At 32.3% G+C, this 18,627-nt stretch overlaps 1 protein-coding gene and 2 long non-coding RNA genes across 4 annotated transcripts; 1 reads left to right on the forward strand and 2 right to left on the reverse strand.

The window, feature by feature from the left end:
- Positions 1–613: 613 nt before the first annotated feature.
- LOC118489104 lies at positions 614–3,063 on the forward strand. 2 transcript variants are annotated; one of them, XR_004886232.1, is made up of 6 exons: positions 616–698; positions 785–834; positions 929–1,000; positions 1,437–1,522; positions 2,319–2,607; positions 2,703–3,063. It is a non-coding gene; the product is annotated as an uncharacterized LOC118489104 (long non-coding RNA). The 2 variants fall into 2 exon arrangements; XR_004886233.1 differs by lacking the exons at positions 785–834; positions 929–1,000 and having other exon boundaries at positions 614–698.
- A 6,579-nt stretch (positions 3,064–9,642) lies between these two features.
- On the reverse strand, positions 9,643–13,605 carry LOC110921357 (14 kDa zinc-binding protein). Its single transcript, XM_022165672.2, has 5 exons — positions 13,450–13,605; positions 11,816–11,873; positions 11,130–11,219; positions 10,672–10,789; positions 9,643–9,930 (listed from the first exon to the last, which is right to left on the reverse strand). The coding sequence occupies exons 1-5, from the start codon at positions 13,575–13,577 to the stop codon at positions 9,863–9,865; spliced, it is 462 nt and encodes a 153-aa protein (XP_022021364.1). The 5' UTR covers positions 13,578–13,605; the 3' UTR covers positions 9,643–9,862.
- A 4,041-nt stretch (positions 13,606–17,646) lies between these two features.
- LOC110926028 lies at positions 17,647–18,081 on the reverse strand. Its single transcript, XR_002584940.2, has 2 exons — positions 18,032–18,081; positions 17,647–17,919 (listed from the first exon to the last, which is right to left on the reverse strand). It is a non-coding gene; the product is annotated as an uncharacterized LOC110926028 (long non-coding RNA).
- Positions 18,082–18,627: the final 546 nt, after the last annotated feature.

Consider the following 18,627-nt stretch of genomic DNA (forward strand, 5'->3'; position numbering starts at 1 on the left):
AATGATGGTAGTTTGGTCTTTTAAACACTATTTATTTTTTAGCCCCTAAACTTATTACACTTAAATCCCTAAGGTTTTAACAATATTATAGATAATTAGTTACAATTCACCACTCCACAACAAACCTATAATTTTTCTACTTATTATTGGCATATATTATAAACTATATTGTTTAAAAAAAATCCAAAGATAGCATGACGACCTACACATTTTTGTCGACGTTTCGGTAGTTGTCTTGTTCAATATCGACGCACGGATTAAAATGTACAAGTAGATAATGCGTTAATGTACAAGTGATTTAAGAATAAAATAACAACTGATAATCTTTTATGTTTTTCGTACAATAATGTGTAATCTATACCATATTATAATGTGGATTAAAATGTACAAGTAGATGATGCCTTAGTGTACAAGTAATTAAAGCCCGACATATTTTTAGTCATCATCACAAATAAAATATATATTGAAAGCTAAAAACATTATCATTTTTAAAACTAAAATTATTTTTGTTAAAAATTTTCTTTATGCTTTAGTTAAACATCAACAAAACTCCCAATTTTAAAGGTCTAATAAAATCTTATAATTAGCCTTCATGTTGTACTTCCCCTTTCATTTCAAAATTCAAACCAGTTTTAAAATCTTCTTCTTCTCTCTCTCAAATTCGAATCTGTGACAACGATGAAGAGCTGTAACCACCGGTAAAATCTTTTAGTATAATCAATTATCCTGTGTGTATTTTGGTCTGTATTGTTACGATATCGTTACGCCTCTTTGTTGTTTCTAGGGTTTCATTGTCTTTTTTATGAATTTCGAGAATAAGACTGTTAGTTCCCGGTAAGTTCGATTACTTTATGATGTTAATATGGCTCATGAAACCATTGACGATAGTGGAATATGGATACACAAACTTTTATCTCAATCTTTGCAGCCTTTTGAGTTGCTTCCTTCAGCACTTCAAAATCGATTGTTGCTTGAAAGAGATCCCCCTGGAAATGTCCAGGTTATTATAGTTTTTCTAAAGCTACTTTTAAATTAGAGAAGTAACAGTAGTTCATTTTCTCTATGTGGTTAATCGTAGTTGTAGTTGTAGTGAAACTATTCTTAAACCTAATTTACATGATATGTTGTACATTTTCTTTGTTAAAAGGCAGTTGTACAATATTTGGAGTTAAATTTGGTGGATTAGCAGTTTTAACTAATTTTAAACCTAATTTACATGATAAGGTTCAGTGTTTACAAAGTAAGTTAGGTAGTAAAAATAAATGTCCTTTTGCCATTAGCATGATAATCATACAAAATTTTGAGGCAAGTACCTTTCTGTAGTTTTATTTTGTATTATGCTAATGTGGGATTTTGCACTCGGCCAAACCAGTCAAAGTGACCAATAACGTTTTTGTTTGGGGTACTTTTTGTATCTTATTTTTACTTTTATATAGGAACGATGATATTGAAAACTGAACAAATGTTTGGTGGAGCTCGAGAGAAGTGGCCTGATATTATCCTAGAGGAAGATGGTTCCAAGGTTTTTAGAAAAAAGAACCAAATTATCCATTGTTTTTTTTATTATTATTACAGCACTAAATTAATGCAATGAGCTAATGGCCCCATGTCAACTAATAGTTATGTTTGGAGGTTACTAGGCGTGGTCTGTTAAAATAATCTCAACCAAAGCTTTTCTCAAAACAAAACGTTAGTTGGTACAATGACATTGGAAATTGTATAATATCCATGATAGTTTAGCTGATGGGTTGATATTACTTTGGTATTGAATTGGGATGACCTAAAAATTAAATAAAGTTCTCTTTTGGAATGTATAGCCTTGAGGTATCTAAATCTTGTTGAGGGCAACTGTTAGTTTAATATGATGTCTTGAATAATCATTAACTTGAAAGAATATTAACCGTATATATTAAAAAGGTTTATATTAATATTGTTGTCTCGGATCAATCCAGACCATAAGTATGTCCATAGATATGTGAAAAGTGTCACAGACAGCCTTCCCTTGTAGGAGTGGTACAAGGAGCAGGCCAGGCATGCTGTGTTATGGCTTCAATGGGTAATCTTTTGGTATGGGCCAGGTTGAGCTGCAAAGATTTTTTAGACATACTACTTATCTCAATAGAGCTGGTCAAACTTTCAAATATAATAGGATTTTCAAAGGGCTCAAAAGTTTTACAGAACAAAAGCCAATTTGGAATTTGAAAAGCTAAATAAACATTAGTTTTGGTTGAAGCTCATCGTACTAGATTCAGAAGTCTATTATCAATTATAAACCTGTTTTTTCAATCACTTTCTAAATGCTTTGTGTGCTCGTGCAGGATGCCTTCCCATTTGAAGAAATGAATCTAGCTGATATGTACTATCAATAGGCCGATGTTGTATTATGTTTGGGGTATCAAGTAACTAAATACGCAAAAAAAAAAAGATAACTAAATATGTAGTTATGACTTCGGTTCATGGATTATGACTGGTTGGAGTGTAAATAAATGAATCTTTTATGGGTGTATTGATAATTTCTACTCTGTTCAGTTTACAAATAACTCATGTATGCAAGTTGCCTCGAAGTGTCTCCCAGGTGGTGGCAATGTTGTTATTGTGAATCTTCAGGTATTTCTTAATTTCACTTTTTTAATATGTAGTTTTAGAATTTAATCTTATTCTTTTCTCAATTTCATTTGGTTTCATTTTCACATTTTCTACAGAAAACTCCAAAAGACAAGAAAGCAAGTCCGGTGATCCATGGATATATAGACAAGGTGCAGTATGTAAGTAATCAAATAAACAAAAATCCAGATTCATTTTTTTAATAACTGAAAACTTCATACTTCTATTTGTAAAATATTACTTGGAACTGGTGATTGGTGGAATCGTGGACCTTCTCAATTTACGAATTCACCCTTTTGTCATAATAGATCTTCAAACAATTATTTTATTGATGTATTGCAGTTGGAAATAGGCAAAGTAAAGTTTGATGATAATTTAGGATGATAGGGTTAGCTATTTGCTGCAGTGTTCTATTTATTTGAACAAGTTAGATTGAAGAATTCTGTTGTTTTATTTTGATTGGAGAAATGATTGTTTTTTTTTAGACCAAGTTATCTTTCTGTGATGGTTTAGTGTAAAAACTTGAGGAAAGATCAACTTTGATTTATCTTATTACTGCAACCTCTCTTTGCTTTTGGTGCAAATTTTTATATACAATATAGAATACTAAAGGTATGTGAAATCGGGCTACTTGTAATATACTTGAGACTTGTTACTAGCTTGTTATACACATTCAAAACGTGCAACATGTTTATGCCTATATTTTCTTATTCGTGTGTTTGCTATATTTAATTGAAATATGTAAAGCTAATCTGGGAGCAAACTCACTTGGTAGATACTCTTGCCTTTTAGTGAGAGGTCTTGGGTTCAAACTCAAGTAAGATGATAATTTGGTGTAATTTAGTAGAGATTTGGAGTTGTGTATCATTAGTTGTTAAATGAATTGAGATTTGTAAGGCTCATGACATAGACTACATTGATGTCACGGATAAAAAAAACTAACATACGTACTATACAATTACAAGAGAAATGATAAACTAACATAAAATGAATACCACATTGTAAATTGTCACCCCGCCGCATCGCGTGGGTTTCCTACTAGTGTAGGATAATTAATAATTAGTTGACTAATTAATTAAAGAGAGAAAAATTAATGATATAAGTTATAAATGAAATAGCATTTTACTAATATGTCATTTCTTCTTTTTCTTCTCATATTAAATTTCTTCTCAAATGAACCTTCCCCTTATATATATATATATATATATATATATATATATATATATAGTTTGAGGTTCCTGTAAAAAAAGACCAAAAGTATGAGAAGGGTAAGAAAGAATCTCAGCCATTAGATTTTTTGATCTAATGATTGAGATCAATAGGGACCAAATTGTAAAATGTTTTTATTAGTTTGGACTGATTTGAAAATTGTATGGGCAATTGTGTCTTTTATATCCACCTGAAAATAAGAAACTGTAAATCAATTCCCTAAAATTACGAATTCTCTTTTTCTTCTTCCAGAATTCGAATACTCCTCCTCCTTCCAGAATTCGAATCATCATCATCAATAATCATCAATCTGTGAATTTGAAATCGGATAATATTCTAAATCAGATAAGGTGGTTTCCGGACGGAACAGCGCCCCCCCCCCCCCTTCTTGTTTTTCCGATGAGTGCGGCGGCAGCTGTTTTGTTCCGGCGGTGGTTTGGGTGTCCGAAGGGGCAGGGGTTCCGGCAAGGTGGTTTCCGGTGGTTTGGTTCGAGCGATAAAAAGACATCCAGCAAGGTGGTGTCAGGTGGTTGGCCACCTCTACACGACGGCGACGGCGGAGCTGTAGTGATGGTGCTGGCAGTGGAGAAGAAGATAATACAGAGATGTAATGATTATTGAATGGTGTTATATATGTGCTGAATGGTGTTATATACTTTATTGAATGGTGTTATATATGTGCTGAATGGTGTTATATACTTTATTGAATTGTGTTTTATATGTGCTGAATGGTGTTATATACTTTATTGAATGGTGTTATATACTTATTGAATGGTGTTATATAATTATTGAATGGTGTTACATATGTGCTGAATGGTGGTTTTGCAGCGTTATTCGTAGTGTTTTTACAGAGATCTTTAAAATTGTGTTATATACTTATTAAATGGTGTTATATACTTATTGAATGGTGTTATATAATTATTGAATGGTGTTATATATGTGCTGAATGGTGGTTGCAGTGTTATTCGTAGTGTTTTTTAGAGATCTTTAAAAAAATCTTGTTCCTATAATTAAGGTGGCTGTTATGGAAAGTTTTGAATTAATTGAATTAATGATAAAATTACTTGTTTACCCTTTTGAATTAATTTAGATTGAGGACACATGTCATCTTCACAGTATTTCTCACACTTTTAATCTTTTTTACAATAACATTACCCTATATATATATATATATATAAATATATATATATATATATATATATGGTAAGGTTCATGCGATAACCACATTTATTGCGAGAAGCCGAGAACTAATGTGAACACAACAAAATAAACTCGCTATACCATCAAAAACCTAAAAAAACCCCCCACCCCCTCCTCCCCCAACCCTCCACCCAAGCTAAATGCTAAAAACTAAACCCCAAAAAACCTAAAAAATCTTTAAAAATCTAAAAAACACACATTTTTTATATTAATATTTTTTTAATTTAAATCGCTACTTTTAGTAGCCAAATTTTTTTTAATAACGAAAAGTAGCGATTTTTTCATAAAAATTATTAAAAAAAAATATGCGTTTTTTAGATTTTTTAGGTATTTTTGGTTGTGTTCACATTGGTTATCGTGGTTCTCGCAATAAAAGGTGGTTCCTAACGGATCCTTCTCCTATATATATATAGGATAATGACAAAAAACCCTTAAATTTTTAGAAAACTCTGGAAACTCAAATCTCCCCCCATTTTTACCCAACCTCCCGACATTTTTTTTTTTGAAAAAAATAACACATGTAATATACATGTTTTAAAGTGTTTTGGGCCAAAAAAAACAAAAAAGCGCCGAAGGGATTTAAAAAAAAAATAAACAAATTTCAGCAATGTCCGGTTGCCTAACATGTGTTAGGCACAAAAGACAGAAATTGCTGAAATTTTTTTTTTAAAAATCATCCCTTCGGCGCTTTTTTGATTTTTTTGGCCCAAACTCTTAAAAACATGTATATTACATGTGTTATTTTTTTCAAAAAAAAAAAAAGTCGGGAGGTTGGGTTTTCTAGGGTTTTTTATATATATAGGGTTTTCTATATAGCCCTACCCTATATATATATATATATATATATATATATATATATATATATATATATATATATATATATATAAGGGTAGATGGAGTGCATCTCGCTCCTCCGGTCCTGATAGAGCTCATTGATGTTCCTGCAACCCCTCTTCCATCCTGCTCCTCTATTCCTTCTTTGTCAGGGCCGGCCTTAAGCAAGTGCCTGATGGGCGACAGCTTAGGTCCCAAATCGATATATATATATATATATATATATATATATATATATATATATATAGGGGGAGGTTCATTTGAGAAGAAAAAGAACAAAGGGCATATTAGTAAAATATTATTTCATTTATAACTCATATCATTAATTTTTGTCTCTTTAATTAATTACTCAACTAATCATTAATTATCCTACATATACCCTACACATTATAGAATTTTATCCTACGCAGTCGAAATTGATCCTACACACCTCGAAATATATCCTACACAACTCGTAATTTATCCTACACAACTAATAATTTATTCTACATTTTAAATTAACTTGTTTTTTTTTAATTTGGAAAAAGTATTTATTTTGAAAAGAAGTTACAAATTTAATTTAGTTAGTTATTAAAGAGGAAGAACACAAATTAATGATTTATGTAAGTTTACCAATATACCCTTATATTAAAATTAAATGCAAATACTAAATGAAGTAAAATGAAACATTCTTATTGGTTGAAACTTCTTCTTTTTTCTTCTTACAAAAAAATTCTTCTCATTTGAACCTTCCACTATATATATATATATATATATATATATATATATATATAGGGTAGTGATATGGTAAAAAGTGTCTAAAATGTAAGAAGGGTTAGAAGTGTTTTAAACCATTGGATATTTGATCTAATGGTTGAGATCAATAGGGTATAAAAATGTAAATTGTGTTTTAATTAGAGGAACCTTATGTAAAATTGAAGGGCAATAGTGTCTTTTTCAATGTTTGAAATATGGTAATCATATCATACACGACCAAAAACTCCTACATTCACTCCTTTTTCCTTAAATATAGGAATTAATGATTCACCTTAATTGTAGGAGGTCTTTGGTTGCATATTCGTCATACATTATCATAAAGAGAACTGTAATCAGATTCATGGCGTGGTGTTTTAAAACAACTGGATAAAATTGACTATGATTCAAGTCATGAACAATGTCTCCAGATAAAACACCATGACTTGAATCATAGATGTTTAAAACACCACGCCATGAACAATGTCTCCAGATAAAACACCATGACTTGAATCATAGATGTTTAAAACACCACGCCATGAACAATGTCTCCAGATAAAACACCATGACTTGAATCATAGATTGTTTCATCTTGGGGGCTATGGTTTTGGTGGGGATGAGGGAGAAAGAATCGTAAGAAATAATATGTTTTTTATAATTTCTCCTAAAATAGTTAACACATGATCTAATTTCCTTTAATTGACTTTAACTACTATTAGGAGTAAATTACATTATTACCCTTATTCATTAATATAATTGATGGACACATGTCAACACCAGATTATTTCTTACACTTCTTACACTTTAGCCACTTTTTACAGGATTCTTTACCTATATATATATATATATATATATATATATAAAAATTTAAATTTATTTTATATGTATATATAAAAACATGTATTAAAAAACTCTTAAAAGGCCTGAGTTTAAGAACAAAAAACGTTAAAAGGTCCGTAACAGTTTAAGACTTTTGGATTTGTGGCCCAATTTGCCAATGAAATTCGTAAAGGGTCCGATTGACTAAATTCTTTTAAGAAGCCCAACTTGTGAAAATGTAATGAAAGTAATTCAGACTCAATTGAATAAACAAAACTAATTGAAAACCTAATTAATGAATTGAGGGGCATTGTTGGGTTTTTTTTTTTGGGCCCAAATTCTTTTTATCTCGTACAAAGTAAAACTTTTTTTTTTTATTTTTAGAGACGAACATATCTTTTGTTTCAAGTTGGTACTCCTTGCCACCTCAACTTTAGTGCTCCCTTTTAGCCCCTTGCATTCCCACCACCCTAAGGTTGTTAAAGTAAATTGTGAATTTTAACTTATTTGGAATTAACTCAAAAACTTGAGTATAATCATCTCAAGTCAACTTACTCGTAAATTTTTTAACTGGATGCGAGCCTGCTAGAGTAAGATGTCCAGGATAAAAAGAAAAGCCCAACTAGCTAAGGCCAGAGATGAAAGCCCAATTATACATAAGTGGATCCAATAATCATTTCACATGAAAAAAGGGCAATTACAAAGCAATGACAGGTAGTCGGGCAACAAGTTGCACCGCCACCCCCTTTTAACTGGATGCGAGCCCAATTATACATAAGTGGATCCAATAATCCACTAGTCCTTTGAGGGGCTGTTTGGCAACATCTGAATGGTTAAGTGTTGAACCAGTAAGAGGTCTGAACCATTAAGAGCCTGTATAATGTTTAACCGTTCAGAGGCAAATGTCTGACCAATTCAGATTAGAGGTATTAACCATTCAGACTCTGTATAATGCTTAACCATTCAGAGACAAATGTCTGAACCATTCAGACATCTGCTCGTGAAACAAACAGTCTGAACCATTAAGTGTTGAACCAGTAAGAGGTCTAAACCATTAAGAGCCTCATTAAGAGGTAAACAAACAGCCCCCTGATTCTTTCTCAGTGCCGTGACTTTTCTTTGGGTTACTTCATAACCCTTGATTTTTTAGTTTTTGTTTCATAGTGAGGTTTTTTTTATGTTTTATGGTTTTCGTCTTCTACTGATTTACATTTTTAGTCCCTCAGGTTTGTATGTTTCATTTTTAGCCTTTCAAGTTTTGCTTTATTTTTTCTTTGTATTTAAGTTAGAGCTTCCTTGGTATAAATTCGAGTTCATTTACGTTTTACGTCACGTGGTGGTATAAATTCGCATTTTTGTTTCACGACTGTTTTCGGTTTTAGTCGTCGTTTGCTTAATTAATACCTAACACTGTTTTACGACTCCCGCGCCTGCAATGCGGGGGTTAAACACTAGTTTTTTTATAATCAGAGTCCCCCCTTGCATGTTGCATGTGATAATTTCAATGATGATTGATTTGAATGAATTCTATATTCCCAAATTAAGTATTCTGTTTTACTAATTCTACTTCAAATGAAGCTTTATTGAGCCAAAGCTTGCAAGCAAGTTTCAGTACTTATTTTAATTGCTATCATCAGCGGGATTGTCTTTCGTTGGTGGCTTCGGTTACCCTTTCAGATCACAAGGACAAATGGATCTGACTGGGAGATGATTCGGGTCAATTCTCGGTTGGTTCAGTGAAGAGGTTACTCGCAAATGATCAGGATTACAGCCAACTCTTTGTCCTTGAGTGGAGTAAATTGGTTCTCCAATTATAGTTTTTTAGAGTTAAGTTAACGTACATATACGCTTAACGTCAGTGGCGAAGCTTGAGATTTCCGACCGGGAGGACGGAAGTCACCGGACCTAAAAATTTCTATAAAACCGGGGGATCGAAAACGTATATACCCAAAAATTTCTATACGAAAACTACATACTCTCCACTACTGAGCGAAAAGTTCGTGGGGTCAGTTGCCCATAAAAGCTTCGCCCATGCTTAACGTACAAAACGTACGAAAGACATGAACCAAAAATTATAGATATGATATAATTTCCGGAAATTTTATGTTTGAATAATATTATTGCCGGAAAATTACAGATATGATATTATTTCCGGCAATAATATTTTATAGCTAGTTATAAAAAGTTGCAGAACCAAAAAATAAACCTTAATAAGTTATTTTAGAAAACAGACAAGACATACAATAGCAGCCAATCACAAACAACCATGGTAATAAATACTCACAGCCTAGCATTATTATCGTTATGAGATAGAATATGTGTTTGCCAACAATGACACTAGTTCAAAGAACCTGCTATTTGGTTCAAGACTTAAACCCATAACTATGTAGTTCACTTCATAAGTTTAGCATTAAACAAGAAAAGACATGATCGGAACCGCTAGGCTTTGAGGGCAGGTGCCAGATTAGCCAGGTGGCCAGTTCATTTGGCGTCCCCCGAGTAGGTGAACATGAATGTGGTAGACAGATTGGCCTGCCAAAAGAACATTTGTAAACTAAAATGCACCAACAAAAACAATACAAAAATCAAATTTAAGCAGAGAACCGCATAAATCCCTGTCTATTGCACCAGTTTTAAGTAGAGGAAACACATAAAGACTTGTACGTGTATGGTAGGAGAGAGAAGAAGAGGCGGTTATGTGGTTCTTCCGGCGCTCTACTTAATATTAACCATACATTGAATGTGCCTAGGGGTGCAAACGAGCCGAGCGGCTCGCGAGCTCGGCTCGAGAAAAAGCTCGAAACGAGCCGAGCCTTATCGAGCCCGAGCCGAGCTTGAGCCTAAAATAAAGCTCGTTTGTTTATCGAGCCCGAGCTCGAGCCTCGCATGTGAAGCTCGTTAGGCTCGTCGAACCTTATCGAGCCTTAGTGTAAACGAGCCGAGTCGAGCCGAGCTTATTCAAACTTGTTTACAAGCCGACCTCAAACCTAAAAATAAGCTTATTTAGTAAACAAGCCCGAGCCCGAGCTTCACTTATCGAGCTCGCGAGCCTAAAAAGTCTATTATTCATATTTAATATATTAATTAATAGATAACAAACGAGCCGAGCTCGAGCTTGAGAAAATACAAATGAGCCGAGCTCGAGCTCGAGCCCGAGCTCTCATAAGTTAATCGAGCTCGAGCTTGAGCCTGATCAAGCTTGGGCTCGGCTCGGCTCGTTTGCACCCCTAAATGTGCCTTAGTATATATGTGTTCATAGAGAACTATGCTTACATCCATTTGGGCCATCGTTAATGACAATTCTGAACCCTTCTTCAAGACCTTCTTGCTTTGCTACAACCTTTGCGGTGTAGAGAAGATGGCCAAGAATCTCGCTATGCCTCTCCTCAGCCTACAAGATCACACGGAAGTATATGCTAAGCTGATTAATCATGTGAAAGGATAACAAAATCGTAAATTCGTAATAACCAAACAAATAATCTTTTAACCGTTTCTTACTCCTATCGCAACATGTAGCTTAATACAAGTGTTTGACCATCAATCAACAGTCTAAGATACTTTTAATTTAAGCTTCATGTTGAGATATCAGCCCTACCATTAACCAGGAAGGGGCTCACATACATGAAACCCCGAAAAGTATCTTCTAAGCACCAAGAGTGTTGGAAACCGAGACATGGTGCTTTTATTTATTGCATATAAATATACAACTATGCGTGAATATACATAATTACCTTAGAAAGACCGGTCAAGCCATCCTTAACTTTTGGAATAAGCAAGATGTGTGTTGGTGCTTGAGGAGCAATGTCCCGGAATGCAAGAACCTGCAACAAGAAGAAACATTCGATGACTTCAATTGTTACAACGTACAATATACAATATAAAATAAAGATTATAAACTTATAGTGTGATTTATAAACTAGAAAACTATACCGGGACATGCATGCTAAATCGATATGACTTCTTATTAAAACTCCAAGCACAAACTTTCGTTTGTTTATAATTAACACGTATCTTCGTCACTCACCGGTTACAATTCACAAAATAGATTGATTATGCTAAGAAAAATGATATTAATCACTTGAAAGATTCCTCCTCAATCAACTCTTCACTTAAATAGTTTTAAATCCGGAGTTACTAATATTATTAAACCTATGTGTTTCTAGGTCAAGATTTCGATAAGATTGTTTGACTCATGATATTTACCCAATGAAACCTGTGTGCTCTATACATGGACCGTTCACTGGACAAATATTGCCTTTCGTTTTAGCTACTTAATCATAGATTCAAAGATTTAACCTCCTCACTGAAATTTGAATATAGCTAATAACTGTATAAATACATAAAAATTGATCATGGAATACACACAATCTTGGTTCAAAATTAAAAGACCTTAACGATTTAAAAGGTAATGCGCAACCTTATCATCTTCGTAAACAACATTTGCTGGGATTTCTTTGTTAATGATCTTGTCAAAACTGCAAAATAAACAAAGAAGACTTACGTTAACATTTTTGTGAGGTGTTCATGCAAGATAGCCTTTTAGAAGAATATAAAAAATCAATGATACCTAAAAACTACAGAACAAATAAATATAAACAATGACTAGATACAAAACAGAGTACACAATATGCCAGAAAATAAATTCAAGGGTAACTTACAACAAAATAAAAGGATATGAAACAACATAGTTAGGTTTAATACATAATATGCAATTTTTACTAGTTTTCCTTTAGCTTCATCGGCATCAGCTTATTCTGTTATTTGCAAGCCCTATAATATCAAAAACTTGTTATTTATATTAACGCAATCACTCGCTTCTTGAAGGGGTAACCCGTAACCCCACCCCTCACCCTCACCATCCGGAATATCACGTGTTTGGAGCTGGAAACGTCCTAACCACCATATGTCACGAGCTAGTTATGCCGGATTCTGGTCACAAAGAGATCTTCCCCCTCTTCTGTTGCAAGTCTAACAACACTTACATGCCTTTGTCATTTGATCCAATAGTGTTCCGTTAGATAGAAACCGATTTGATAAATACTGATAACTCTCGAATAGAGTATTAGAACGAGCCTTTCTCATTGTTCAAAATCGAGAAAAATATTGAAGATGGCTTTTCCCGGATGAAATGCAAATTGGATTCATGTTACAGGAGAAGGATTTCCCATTCCTTAGCCAGAAAGATATGTGGCCATGAAAGTACCCATTTGGGGAACATCCAATGCCAAAGTCACTGAATGGGTAAGTCGCCAATCCCTAAAATGGACTAAGTAATACTATGTAATGTACTTTGTTACGGGCGGTCATTTCACTAGAGGTTTATAATCTACCCTTGTGTGAATCCTGTTGAAGCATATACTCGAGGGGTGGGTGCAGGGCGGACGATTTTCAATTTACACATGAACATATGGGGCACTATGTCTGAAGTGACGTGAGTCTGGTCACAAAAAGCCCATCCCCCTCTTTTGTGGGCAGTCTAAACTCTAAAGGTGCTTACATTCGGAGCACCATATGTCCGAATCTGGTAACATCCAAAGCAAGTTACACACGATCCCCCCCATCCCTCTTCCATGGCAAGTTCAATGGTGCTTACATGTGCAGAAAAGCACCAAAGAAACGGCCTGATTAGATGATCAACCATACGCACAAGTGACGAAGAAGACGTAAGAAAGTTTAGGTCCGCCTTACTACAATATAAGTAAAGAATCTTAACTGGAACCTGCATCCTAAGAAAAGTTGAAAATTCATAAATACTATTACAAGACATCATCATAGAAGAGGGTGTGCTTGATTATCTCCACACATAACATCATCATCCAAGAACAAAATACACTAACACTTTAGTTTAATCAATTCGATTTATTTGCAATCGAAAATACAACAACATAAACCCATCCCAATTCCGATCTAGGGCGTAAAACACAATCTAGTTATCAGTACAAACACACTCAATTAAAATGAACAAATCATCGTCGCTATGAACAAAAGAAACGTTGACCCACTAATATACAGAAACATTCAGCATCAGATAGAGAGAGAAAGAGAGAGTACATAGTGGGAGAATCGGAGGGAACGGCTGCAAGAGCGGCGTCTTTCTCGGACGCCATCGCAGTAGGGTTTTGGTGAAGACCACCAGAAATGTGAGAGTTGAGTACTTGCAGCCGCTTACCACTGTTCATTCGTCAACATATAATTTGATTTTCTAACTAATAATCTTTTAATTTTATTTTGATTTTCTAACTAATAATCTTCTACTTTTATTGATAACATCGTACTAATCACTTCATTTTTTAGACCATCGGTAGCGGAAAGGCGAGTGGCGTCACTTAACGCCCCATAATGCCCCGCACATCACCTCATCGACAAAAAAACCCAGGCGTGCTCTCTTAAACTTTGAAAAGAAATTTTCAACTCTTCTATGATAATATTATTTGTTTTATTTTTTCTAAAAAATAATAATTGAGTAATCATTACAAAGACATTATACTACTACACCGCTTTTGATCTCCAAGTCTCATAATGCTCCTTGCTAACTAAGTCGCTAAGCCCCACTACACATTATGTTAGGGGACAATTATACATAAGATAAAATCAAATTTAATAACCTCTTTCATAAAGAAACAACTAGTAGGGTGCCCACCCGATGCGGTTGGGGCGACACTTTGCATTGCAAAACTCGTTTCTGATAGTTTTCTTATTCGTATATTATTTATGATAACATTATTGTGGTGTATATATGTCATAACTCATAAGTTTACACATATGTAAAAGTTTTGTTCTTTTATAAAAAATAATAACCAAAACACAAAAAAAATTGTTTTTTTTTTTGTATAAAAATTAATAATCAAAAGACAAAAAATAAAAGATAAGTTGTTATAATTATAAAGTTTGTTTATTTTATTGGTTAAATTATAAAGTATAATTTTGTTCTTTAAAGTTCATAACTTTTTATAAATATCCACATAGTACTCATCCAATAAACTTTAAGTTTAAAATTTTCGTTTTTATAAAAAAAAAAATAGTATTTGACTCGTAAGTACGTTTTAGAGCTTTAACTTAAATTGTTAAATTTCGGGTTTTTACAAATATAAAAAATTTATATTTTTATAAGATTTCATAAACTGTTTTTATAAAAAATAGGATGATAAGAGTTTATATCTTTATTAACTTTATATCATACTAAGTTCAAATTTTTAGTTCCTAACTAATCTTATCTATATAAGTCTACTTTTAACTAAGGCTATAGGGTGTGGGGGTCATGGTTGGGTCATGATTTGCCACATAGGCCCATTATTCATACCCTATACCACCCCCCTCATTAAATCACAGTGGTTCGCGTGGATTAAACCACGGCAACCACGTCCCCCTTTTTTCCATTATTCACGCAAACCTAATTCCAAAACCAAGAAGAAATTTTCAATTCAGAATATGTGATCGTCTGCTCCACAGGTACTTTTTTCTATATGTAGTATTTTCTTTTGATAGTAATCGCAATCTTTTAATTCACAGCAGCAAAATTTTTGATCGCAATCTGCAATTACATGTTTGTTTACTGTGCAAATTACATGCTTGTTTACTGTGCAAATTACATGCTTGTTTACTGTGCATCTTTTTCATTGTAATCTGCAATTTGTTTATGGATGATTTTGTTTATTGAGGCTTTGATGATAGTGAAACAAAAATACGTTATGTATTTAAATAATCTTTAGGAATCGAGGAAGTAAAACATAGAGTGAATTCACTGACAAATTTTAGGGTCCACTATCAATTATTTATGTATACGAATGATGAAAAATATGTATATTAAATCTTCTAAATGTTAGCTTTGTCAAATATGCATTAACGTTGGCAAAGCTTGACAATGAAGACGAGAGTCGAAAACGTATAAATCCAAAAATTTCTATAGAACCAGAGGGTCGAAAACGTATATACCCAAAAATTTCTGAGCGAAAAGTTTGAGGGGTCGGACGCCCACCGACCACTTTTTTTTCTGATCCGCATTATATATGTATGCCCAGTACCTCTCCCATATAAAGTTTTATAGGAATCTTTTGATACAACAGCTTTGTGATGTTACTGTGAATCTTTTGAATGTGTAAGGTAATTTGGTTTTACCTGAAAGCATAAGTGCACATCATTTTTTAAACACAGTGATTTTCTTATTTTATCTTGTTGGTGCTTCTTTGTGTGTTTAAGTAAGTGCATTACATTTCAATGAAAGTAAGACTAAAGTAATATTGTCATGCATATTGATTGAGGTTCGTTTGTTTATAACTTATGCAATTTTGTTTATGTGTGTGTCATTAAGCTATAGTTAATACTACCATGGATCCAAGCAACCCGAACAACCCGCCACAAACCCCGTGGACGACACCCGTTGATCCGATGTGGGCGACTCCACAATTTTCTTTTGCAAGCTATAATCAAGTTCCTAATGCGTTCAACCAACTCCCTCAAACCCCAACTCCTAACGCGTTCACGCAACTCTCTCAAACCCCGAATCCTAACGCGTTCACGCAACTCCCTCAAACCCCGCAACCTACTAGTTTGTTTCAACTTCAACAAATCCAATTTCAACAACAATATCAGCAACAACTTAAAACGCTCCAACAAAGCCAAAGTCGGCCTATTCAACTTCACGAGTAGTTTTTTTTCTTAGTTTATAATATGTAGTTTAAATTTGGATGTTATTTTTTTATTAATTTGAATGTTATGTAGTTTTATTACTAAATTTATTTAATTTTATTTGTTGTTTAGTTAAAATAAATAAAATATATTTCACATAAAAAAAGGGTGGATAGTGGTTTGGTTCATGACCACACCCTTAGGATAGTGATTTTGGATGGTGAATTAGAGGGCGATGACATGGCACTGATGTGGAGGATCATGGTGGTCATGAGGGTCATGACCACACTTTATAGCCTAATAATCCCTAAAAATATGCAACACAATCTACTACTATGTATCTAGTCAAGTTGATAAATAATTATTTTAGAACTGACTAATATTATCTATAACAATATAGTTGAACTTATAATTCCTAAAAATTTGGAACCCAGTTTAGAATTTATCTAGTAAAGATTGTAAATTTCTGGAGTATTTTATTTATATTACTTGTTATAAAAATGTTTATAAAATAATTATTTTTTTATTAACTTTATATCATAGTAAGTTCAGTTTTTTAGTTTAGCTTTAAAGTTTATTACTTTATTACTTTTTAATTAAAAAATGCAAATTATTAGATTAATATCTAAGAATAACTGCAATAATTATTTTTTTATTAGTTGACTTATAATTTCTAAAATTTTGGGACATAGTTTACTATTTATCTACTAAATATCGTAAATTAGTATTCAATAATTCCTAAAATTTTGGGATATAGTTTACTATCTATCTACTAATCCGTAAATTAGTATTAAATAATTCCTAAAATTTTGGAACATAATTTATCTTCTATCTACTAAATATCAAAGTTTTGTTTTGTTATAAAAATTAATAATAAATAGAAAAATTGTTTTAAACATGTAAAGATTCGTTTGTTAATAAAAAATACTAAACAAATGACAAAAAATAAAAAATAAGTTGCTATCGTTATAAGTAAGTTTATTTTGTTGGTGAAATAATAAAGTTTATAATTTTATTGTTTAAAGTCCGTAACTTTTTTAAATATCCACATCATACTCATCCAATAAACTTTAATTTTAAAATTTTCGTTTTTGAAAAAGTAAAAAGTAAAAAATAGTAGGTGACTTGTAGGTACGTTTTAAACACCTTTAACTAATGTTAAATTTCATTTTTATAAATATTTAAAAAATCATATTTTTATAAAACAGTTTTTATTAAAAAAATAGGATGTAAAAGTTTATATCTTTATTAACTTTATCTTTTTATTTAAGAAATACAAATTATTCGAAAAATCTATAATATTATATAATTATTTTTTCATATCTCGTGTCGTCCAACAGTTTTTTTTTTAGAAGACACTAATAGTTATATACGAAATCCTCGTGAAACATGACTGTTAAATTGAATAAGTTTAGTGTGCTTTGTAAATACAATCTTGAATTTACTCCAAACCAAGAGGTAGTTTTCATGTTTTGGCCATTCTTGGTAATCGAATTTATCTCTTTGGAAATGATCAACTACGAACATGTAAATTATATAATACGAACATGATTAAGTACTAAAGTATATTAGTTCAATCGAGATGTAAATTATAAGTGCAATAAAATAACACAAAACATAAACTTCAAATATAAAATAAACTTTATTATTCATGGGATAGTCTATATCAAACAAAAACAACTGAAAATGAAAAAAAAAAACATAAAAACACTTGATATATTTCATCTAAAATCTCTACTTTTTTGATCCGTTTTTCTTGTTTGTGCTCGAATCAGCAGTATCATCTAATTCATCTTCTTTCTCATCGTCCTCAGAATCATCTAAATTTATAACCTCGACCCATTTCCATTCAGAGAGTCTCTTAGATCTTTTCTTTTGATTCTCATACTTCCGATCCTTAAAAAACAAAAATTTAATAAAAAAGTTAAAAAATGATTAAATAAATTTAAAAAAAGAACAAATATAGAATAAAAAAATTTAAAAAAGATTAAATAAATTTTAAAATTACCTCTTCACTAAATTGACGTTGAAGCTTAGACTTGTATGGACTGAACATTGTACCATAAGAAATAACTTCAACACTATTATCACCATCATCCTACAATAAAACACCAAATAATAATATAACGAACTTGTTAATATGAAAGATTATAAGCGAAAATATTACTTAAAAACTAACAAAAGCTTGTTCGACACCTGGGGTGTTTAAATTGGTGTGTTGAATCTGAAAAATCAAATAAGTTAGTATTCACATAAAAGTAAATAAAAGAAAACAATTATTCATTATTGCGATATAACAAAACTTATCATAGAACCGACCTTAGATTTTTCAATATCGCATGCTTGTTTTTTCGCATCAAGTGAATTCAGAACTGGCTCCATATTTTAAATCTGTTTAGCAATAGAAATGTAGAATTGTGAGTGTTTGCTATGTATTTATAGTAGTCCATTAGGGTTTAGTTTTAGATTGGTCATCCATTTATTTAAGAAGTTTGTTGTGAGTTTTAAGTTTTTAAAATAAGATGCACATATCCTGTTTAGTTTGTTGTGAGTTTTATCTATACTTACTATATTAAACATGCCAGAACAAACTGACTCTGTACA

Source organism: Helianthus annuus, chromosome 17, assembly GCF_002127325.2.
Source record: "Helianthus annuus cultivar XRQ/B chromosome 17, HanXRQr2.0-SUNRISE, whole genome shotgun sequence".
Lineage (NCBI taxonomy): Eukaryota > Viridiplantae > Streptophyta > Magnoliopsida > Asterales > Asteraceae > Helianthus > Helianthus annuus.

What these genes read in the sequence shown, in the direction of transcription:
- LOC110921357 (XM_022165672.2), bottom strand. Translation starts at nt 13,577, where the DNA reads ATGAACAGTGGTAAGCGGCTGCAAGTACTCAACTCTCACATTTCTGGT. An exon ending in TTGTTTACGAAGATGATAAG is followed by an intron (nt 11,220 to 11,815) that starts GTTGCGCATTAC and finishes TTCTTGTTGCAG; the next exon opens with GTTCTTGCATTCCGGGACAT. An exon ending in GCTTGACCGGTCTTTCTAAG is followed by an intron (nt 10,790 to 11,129) that starts GTAATTATGTAT and finishes GTGATCTTGTAG; the next exon opens with GCTGAGGAGAGGCATAGCGA.